This window comes from Onthophagus taurus, chromosome 1, assembly GCF_036711975.1.
Source record: "Onthophagus taurus isolate NC chromosome 1, IU_Otau_3.0, whole genome shotgun sequence".
Classification (NCBI taxonomy): domain Eukaryota; kingdom Metazoa; phylum Arthropoda; class Insecta; order Coleoptera; family Scarabaeidae; genus Onthophagus; species Onthophagus taurus.
Window position 1 is genome coordinate 6,004,941 of NC_091966.1, and position 9,256 is coordinate 6,014,196.

Genomic DNA, 9,256 nt, shown 5'->3' on the forward strand with positions numbered 1-9,256 from the left:
ACTACAATATAATTAAAAACCATTATAAATTATTTTGTTACAGGGTGATATTTTTTCCGGATTGAACGATGGTTTAATCAGTAGGGCGGAAGCCCTCGCGGCTGTGGACATAAAACATCAGACATCCGGTGGCCCCGGAGGGTTGCCCCAATTGAAACACGACATGATGTACCACCATGGCATGGGGGCACCTCCACCGGTCAGCAGGCCACACCAGGTTTGTTTCAACTTTTATTTATTATCCTTTTTTTTATCTTTAAGCATTATCATTGGGGTAACAAAGTATTATGAATATTTGTCTGAATTATTTTTTTTTGTATACTTGACAAATACTGGCGTCGTTGGTGAAAGTGTCGCAATGCCTTGCAGCCACCAAGCGACCGGGGAGATAGGGTCGCGACCCTTATACGTTGGTCCCGGGTACCACGTAACATTTCCCTCGGGTGCCATGACCCGTATACACTTGGCCCGGCTCGGCCGGTGGGCCCCCTTCGGATCCGTGTTGTACACGTGAAATGACCACTTTACACCAATGTGTAAGCTAATGATGAAATATCTTACCCATGGGGATGACGACACAGTAATGTTGAATCATCCATCGGAATTTAACTAGATATATTACTCACGGATACATGTTTTGAATGATATATTAGTTTTCTTTATTAATTTTTTATAATAATCATAAAAATGTTTGGGTTGATTATAGGTTTTTAAGGATACAAGGGTAGTTGTATGTGTATGTGGAGTCTGTATCAAACGGGAAGAGTATACATACTCTTCCCGTGAACTCGATATTCACGCCCCTTCGATTGAAAGGGGGAAATAAAACGCGGGGTGGCTCTCTCTTTTTGTCGCCTGAAAACCGAAAATTTCCTCTTTCCTCAATTTACGGCCCTCGTGGGCATTCCAGTGCGTGGTAATGACACCATCGAACTGTATGGTTACTGCTACCATTTTCAGTAAAGGGCTCTTTTATTGCACGTTGACAGATGGTGTATTGGGACTGAGTTAAGAGCGAATGGAAAGAGTCATTTTAAAAGAATTTTTATTATTTTTCCATTTTTAAGCCGTATAATGATCTACACGTAGTTGATTTTTTATTTTATTAATACAAACATTAAGAAAGAAATTTTTATTCATTACCTTTTTTTGATTTATTATCACACAAGCAAATGTCCCATTCATAATTCTAGATGAAGGACAGTTTTGTGCAAATATACAAAATCAGGAATCGTTGGAGACAAAGTTCTTTTGGATTTTGGATATTGAGAACCACTTGTAACTTAAAAAAATCTTAAAAAAGGTTTTTGAAAACATTATGCCACAGGATAGTGCAACTAATTGTCAAGCTATAAAGTGTAGCCTTCATTAAACGTGATATTCGTTCTTAAAACTGTTCGTAATAACAGAAAACGTATATCAAACGTACTAGTTACAAACTTTTACAGAAAATTTTGAAAATATTATCAATCCGTTATGTGTGGTTGAGTATAATAAAGGTATGGCAGGCGTTTGCAAAGAAGATCAAATGTTAGTGTGCTCCCTTTTATGAGAAAATGTGTAAAAAGATATATCATTTATACAAAATCAATTACCCATTCAATACGGGCATTGTATCATATCGTTTAGTAACCATCGAAGAATTATTGCACCGATTGATCTTGCCAAATTATAATTGCATCCTTCAAACAGCGATACGGCTCATCGTTTGTGACACATTTTCCGATAAATATTCAGGAAGAAACATCCTAAGAAAAAGTGTGTTTACAAAATAAGGAATAAGACTACTTGGCAAATAGAGCCGATAAGGTAATAATACTCGGAAATCTTAATGCTTGAATTGGCGATGATACTATAGAAAGAATGACGCAGAAATACAACGAAACAATACTCAATGAAAACGGAGAGCTACTAATAGACTTCTTCTCTAGAACAAAACAAAAATAACATATACTCCCGCATAAAGAACAACACAAATATACCAACAAATATACCAACAAATATAATAACAGTAGAGACTAGGAATCAGTGATATACTACATAATTACATCTATTCGAAAATAATAAAAACTAAATTAAACAGCAACAAATGTATCGACGACGCAGTAGAAGAAGCCATCGGTAAAAGGAAACTTAACATCATCGTAACCTAAAACATGAAATCCGGGCTTTGCGAAGAGGTTAGGAATCTGGCAGAAAGATATAAAGAGACAATATTGGAACAAATTCAGCAGCGATATGGACTATACCTGTATTGAGCACTAAGAAAGGTTTGGAAAATGCTCTAAAATGAAATAAGTCACTTCTCAAAGAGTACGTACAGAAAACTGTGTTGACAAAGTAAGATTGAAAAAAATATTTTAAACAACTATATTTCACAGAAGTGGCAACAAACGTTAATGAGCTTGAAACCTGAAGTACTATTATCCAGATAGAGGAAGTTAAGGAAAAACATGCTAACTGAAAACGGGAATTTTACCGGAAGCTACAACAGATCTAATTAATTGCTCAAATATAGAAAAACGGAACCAAACGGAACTAACAGAAAAGCCAACAAAAGTGCTGGTACAGAAACACTAATGGAATTCAATGGATCATCAGCAAAGACAACTATAAAGAGAGTGAAACCCTGAACATGGCAGTCTCTACTTTAAAAACTAAATGTATGGTGACAGCAAGAGATCCCAAAAGATGTATGTGGATACCTCATCGAACGAGTCATAGAATTTCCCTACTTGGGTGTGCACATCTCAAGCACTCAAGATTCTGCAAACGACCTAAGAAGTCAGATAAACAATGCGTATAGATAGTAAAATACAATACCTGCCTAATATCCGCCAAATCATAATTGGTGGCATTTAAATACGCGAACACAAAAAATAAACAGTATGTCAAGGGGAGCAGAAATGGAGACCTTGAGGAGAGACTACTAATCTCAGCAAAGACTAGATGAGACAGAATGTTAAAATAAGTATCAAAAAACGATGTTTTACTGTGGTGAATTTTGTTTAATTTATTTGCCTTTACCGGTTTCGTTCACTGAACATCATCAGAAGACTTCTACAAACGTTTAAAAAAATAAGTGAATTAATTTAAATTACAATAAACACTTATAAACTTACGTCATAGGTCTTAACGTCTTAACGTCAACAACATTCGGCAGAATAAAATCAATTAAAGTCAACAAAAATATAAATTATCAGAAAATACAAGAACTCAAATGTAGCGTAGGTAGGAGAACGTAACAAAATTTTTCTTATTTTAGGTTAAATCTATTTTTTATGTTAAGTCGGTAATCCAGTGAACAATGTAAAGAAAATATGTTATGAGAGATTTCAAACAGCAGAGGTCGCAGTACAAATAAAATGAGCTTAGACGAAAATTACAACAGATCAAAAAATTAACTTAAAGTAATTCGACATAAAATCACAAAATAATTCAATATAAGTGTAATCAGTTGAATGAAACAAACGGAAATGTGAATATGGAACAACTGTCTCGAGGAAATATAAGACAGCAAACACGAAAATCAAACTGAAGGCAAATTTCCAAAAGGATAAGAAAACAACAAAATTTGTAAATTTGTATTTTTCCACGTATGTGGGCTTCTTTTGGTCTTGTTTGGTCTTTCTATTCGTATTTTGCATAAAATCAGGTTGTGGTCATTTATTTTACATTTAACAAAGTGCGGTTACAGAAACACCAATGGTATTTAGCGGATGAGCAGCAAAGACAACTATAAAGAGAGCGAAACCGTGAACATGGCGGTCTTTACTGTAAAAACTAAATGTATGGTGACAGCAAGAGATCCCAAAAGATGTATGTGGATAGCCAACAATACCTCATCGAACGAGTCATAGAATTTCCCTACTTGGGTGTGCACATCTCAAGCACTCAAGATTCTGCAAACGACCTAAGAAGTCAGATAAAGAATGCGTATAGATAGTAATATACAATACCTACCTAATATCCGCCAAATCATAATTTGTGGCATTTAAATACACGAACACAAAAAAATAAACAGTATGTCAAGAGGAGCAGAAATGAAGACCTTGAGGAGAGACTACTAATCTCAGCAAAGACTAGATGAGACAGAATGTAATAAATTCCGATATTAGAGATCAATGCGATGTTCAGGACATTGTGCGATGGGGAGGACAGCGCAAGAGTTCACCAAACAGATGGAGAGACAATAGCAATCAACTTGTTAGGAGATTTTTGAGGTGTAGACTTTATCAGGAAAAACAGACGCAACAAGTTTATTTGCCTGTTTTCATAAAGTTTTCAATGTTATATTTTTCCACTTCTTTTGGTCTTGGTTGGTCTTTCTATTAGTATTTTGCATAAAATCAGGTTAAAACCAATGGAATTTAGCGGATGACCAGAAAAAACAACTATAAAGAGAGCGAAACCCTGGACAGGGCGGTCTTTACTGTAAAAACTAAATGCATACTGATAGCAAAAGATCCCAGAAGATGTATACGAGTAGTCAACAATACCCCATCAAACAAATCATAAAATTTTCCTACTTGGGTGTGGATATCTCAAGCACTTAAGATTCTGCAAACAACCTAAGAAGTCAGATCAACAATGTGTATACTGTGTATAGATTGTAATATACAATACCTGCCTAATAATAATTTATGTCATTTAAATAGGCGAAGACACAAACAAATAAACAGTATATCAAGAGTTCTGTATCAAGAATATATGGGACAGAATTTTAGAAATCCGACGCCAGAGATTAATGCGACGTTTAGGACATTGTGAGGTGGAGAAGATAGCGAAAAAGATTTTGTCACAACCAAGTGCATACACAAAAAAAAATCGTGTCGTGTAAAAATTTTAGAGTAGTTGGTAAAAAGAATTAGAGTAAAAATTGTAATACCACATGGTAAAAACAACTCTAATGTACACTATATTTAATATTAATATAGAGTTCATATATTATTCACTTAATAGAGTAGTTTTTACAGTTCTCTAAAGGAGAGTTCTTTTTTACTTATGTTAGTGAAGTTATGTAATATATAAAACATTAAATTTTACACTAGACGTGTACTTTTCCTTCGGGTACTTCGTAGGCACCGCACTATTTTGCTCGGGATTACACGTCGGTACCACGTGATCAACATGTGGTGTGATACAGCTAAAATTTAACTGTCATCTACTGAACGAGTCGGAACTCGACAGCGTCTCGAGACCTGATTTACGCGATATAAAGAGAAAGAACGATTATTTTTATTTTAATTATGTTTGCCAAACATTCGTGTTGTGAAATTAGTGGAACTTCCGGAAGATTTTACGTACGGGTTCCTTGCGAAGATTGGTAAGTATGTACAACTATACATACAGAAAACTTATACAAGACTCATTAGATGCAGTTTTGATGGTGACTCGGTGGAAACTTTAAAATGGGTTAAGTATGGTTATATAAAAAGAATTTAATTTTTTTAAATTTAAGATATAACAATATATTACAAGTAAAAATAAAAACAAATATTTTATAATTTTGATTTTTATTACAAACCTAAAACCTTCCTAAAAATATTCTATACTTCCTATTAAAAATTAACACTAATAAGTGAAAGATACACACTATTTAGTGATATTTTGTCACTTAATAGAGTAAAATTAGAACGAATCTTGAATAATTTACAGTGCTAATTTTACACTGATTAGATTAGAAATGTATCTAATTAGAGTCATGACAACATCTAATTAGATTACATATAATACACTGTTATAGAGTAACGATTTTACACTATTTAATAAACACCATCTTCTCACTATTTAGTGTAAAATTTTAATCTATTCACCTACACTATATAGTGCAAAAAAATAACTCTAAATATATTGGACCGATCTGAACCATTTTTTAGAGTTGATTTTTACTCTATATTTTTTCCTGTGTAGGATGTCAGATAAATTTATGAGGAACAACAGACGCAACAAGTTTATTTGCTAGTCTGTTTTCATAAAGTTTTCAATGTGGGCTTCTTTTGGTGTCGATTGGTCGTTCCATTAGTTTTTTGCATAAAACCAGGTTGTGGTCAGTGATTAGGTTGGCTGCTGTTAAAATACTAACATCTACTATTTGAGGAGGTGTAATAGCTGTGTTGGTTATTATGAAGTCAATCATGTATCGTTATCTCCTAGTAGAAAGTGTCTTTTTTGCTAAATTATAAAAACTAATTCTTTTATACATCAAATTTATTAAACCATCTTCAAACAAGTTATTTATTTTTTATTTGTTTTTCATGATTTCTTTTTATATTTGGTTTTAGTTCGACTCGTTTTTTTCGTTCCTTTTACACCCTTTTTTCCAATTTTCAAGTAACATCAACGAGAGTAATCAATCTAGTGCCGGTGGTGGTGGCCGTATAGGCTGTGTATTTCCCACCCGAATGCAGCCTATCACGAAATAACGGCCTCGTGAATTTTGAATGAGATGAGGGGCGCTGATTGCCATACTGTATTCTTTTCGATCGGTACACGTCGCTGTTTTTAACCTTCCCAACTAAATTTAAACACTATATTTTATTAATACTCCTTTTATCCGTTATTTTTAGATGAGTCACATGGACGGTTTAGAAATGTTAGATCCAATATCAACTTCATCGATGACCACATTAACACCAATGTCAGAGACGCCAACGCATATGCACTCGTATGGAATGAATCATGTGATGAACCATCATCATCACGGGGGACCACTTTCAGGGCATAGTGCACCAGGACATCATCCTGGTCATCATGGTGGACATCCGGGAGCTCATCACCCTGCGATGGCTGCTGCAGCCGCTGCAGCAGCCGTTGCTGGGTTACATCCGGATGCGGATACGGATCCAAGAGAATTAGAAGCGTTTGCGGAGAGGTTCAAACAACGAAGAATCAAATTAGGAGTAACCCAAGCTGATGTCGGTAAAGCTTTAGCTAATTTGAAATTGCCAGGGGTTGGTGCTTTATCGCAATCAACGATATGTCGATTTGAATCGTTAACATTAAGCCATAACAACATGATCGCATTGAAACCTATCCTTCAAGCGTGGTTAGAAGAAGCTGAGGCTCAGGCAAAAAATAAAAGGCGAGATCCGGATGCGCCCAGTGTTTTACCAGCCGGCGAAAAGAAAAGAAAGAGAACGTCAATAGCTGCTCCTGAAAAACGAAGTTTAGAGGCTTATTTTGCAGTCCAACCCAGACCTTCAGGCGAAAAAATTGCGGCAATAGCCGAGAAATTGGATTTGAAAAAGAATGTAGTTCGCGTGTGGTTTTGTAATCAACGACAAAAGCAGAAACGTATGAAATTTGCTGCGCAACACTGACCGGATGTTAATTTTGGGTTTCCTGTGAATTGATATCAAGTGATTGATGCGGTTGATGCGGTTAAAGGCGAGTTTCCCAGCGAAAATGATAACGAACAACACGCGGGTGAGTTTAATAAGGGATTATTTGGTCAATATCAATATAACCAAGAACAATTTGGGTGAAACTAAAATTAAAAAGGAAACCAGCCGTAAAAAAACCGTAATAAACTCATTATTTTGTAAAGAAATCAATAATTAATATTACCTAGTACAATTTTTATACAAAAAAAATGTAATATTCACAACTACTTTTAAATTAATCGATTAAATTTGTATATAGTGAACATAAAATATGGTTATAACCATTCTTTCCTTGCACAGTATTATTACAAGGTGCGATAAAACGATTTTAAAACGTTCATTTTGATTGTAATCATTTTACCGCACCGCGTATTACAGAAGAAGAAATAAAGAACGCTATCTTTAAAATTAATTGAAAAGCGGTATGTATAAAGAGAGGTGAAAATAATCAGTATTTCTAGTGATATTTTCGAAAAAAAAGGACAAAAATCCATTAAAGTGCAATATTTTAGGTAAACCCTAAGACTTGTCATAAATTAGGTTTGTAAATAATAAAAAAGAAAGTGAGAGAAAAAATGTGTTTTGTTGTTTCGGGCGTGAAAGAAAGCAATAAATAAAATTCGATTTAGTTTGTTGAACAGGGTATGATGAGGCATATCAATTTTTTACTAGTCTATACGTTTTAGAAATCGAAAAAAAAAGAAAATAAATAAAAAAATAATAATAATAAATGCGAAAACGAAATCATATACACCACGAAAAATTAAGAATAATAAATAAATCGAAAATAAAAAAAAATTAAGAAATCGAACATATCAATTTCGTATCGCGCTTATACATAAAAACTAAATGAAACGAAAAATCTTGTAAATAATCGATTGTAAATAATTCTTCTTATTAATCGTTTTATTTTTAAGTTAATTTCGATTTAATAAAAAAATAAATAAATAAAAAGAAGGAGAAAAAAAGGTAAGATAGAAAGAAGTGTTCACACGGACGTTCCTTTGGTTATAAATGAGTACAAATTTGAGAGTTTTAAAACGTTACTGCGATAAAACTAAAAAAAAAAATGTATATTCGTTTTTATTTAAGACTAATTTTGTTTGTTATCGAAAAATTGTATTTAATTTAATTTATCTTTAATGCTTGTGTTATACAAAGTTCCTCCTCCCCTTCACTAGTCAATCTATAAATTTACAGATCCCCTCTTGTATATTGTAAACAATTTTAGAAGAGTCATGTAATAAAAATACAAATAAAATTATTAATATGTTGTTATTTACTTACAACAAAATATCCTTTAGAATTAAAAAGGTAAGTACACTTTCAATATTATATTTAATTCATTCATTTTATGTGGAAGAACAGTTTCATTTCAAATTTGATGTAGATATCATTTATTAGTTTAGAGTAATAAATAAATAAATTTCAAAACTGAATACTTTGTCTAAAAAGGATACTTTTGTGGTTATTTTGACGCAAAACTTTTTCCATAAATAAGACCTGTACGATTTTATAAAGTTCAAGGTATACTTTTTGTGTATTAAATGAATAGGTCTAGTCGCATTCTTATACTTTTCTCCATAATTTTCCGATGGATTTCTAGGTTTTAATTTGATGTGAAACCCATTTCTTTGTTTGCATAAAAAATATCTGTATGATTCCATAAAGTTACAACTTATTTATTTTGCAATTTATTAACTGAACACGTAAAATCGCATATTTATACTTTTCTTCGTAATTTTCCGATGGATTTCCAGGTGGAATACTTTATCTTATAAAGCACAATTTTATATTTAATTAGACATAGAACTCATTTCTTAATACCTATAAACATGATCAGTATCACTTTTTAAAGTTAAAAGTTTTTT

General features: G+C 33.2%; 1 protein-coding gene across 2 annotated transcripts in view; it reads left to right on the top strand.

Moving 5' to 3' along the window:
- LOC111414781 (abnormal chemosensory protein 6) overlaps positions 1-8,649 on the top strand; it is a 45,104-nt gene extending 36,455 nt beyond the window's left edge. For both annotated transcript variants that reach the window (XM_023046224.2, XM_023046225.2), the window contains 2 exons: positions 44-217; positions 6,570-8,649. In XM_023046224.2, coding sequence (XP_022901992.1) covers positions 44-217; positions 6,570-7,322 — 927 coding nt within the window. In that variant the 3' untranslated portion in view covers positions 7,323-8,649. The remainder of the gene's footprint in view (positions 1-43; positions 218-6,569) is intronic.
- Positions 8,650-9,256: the final 607 nt, after the last annotated feature.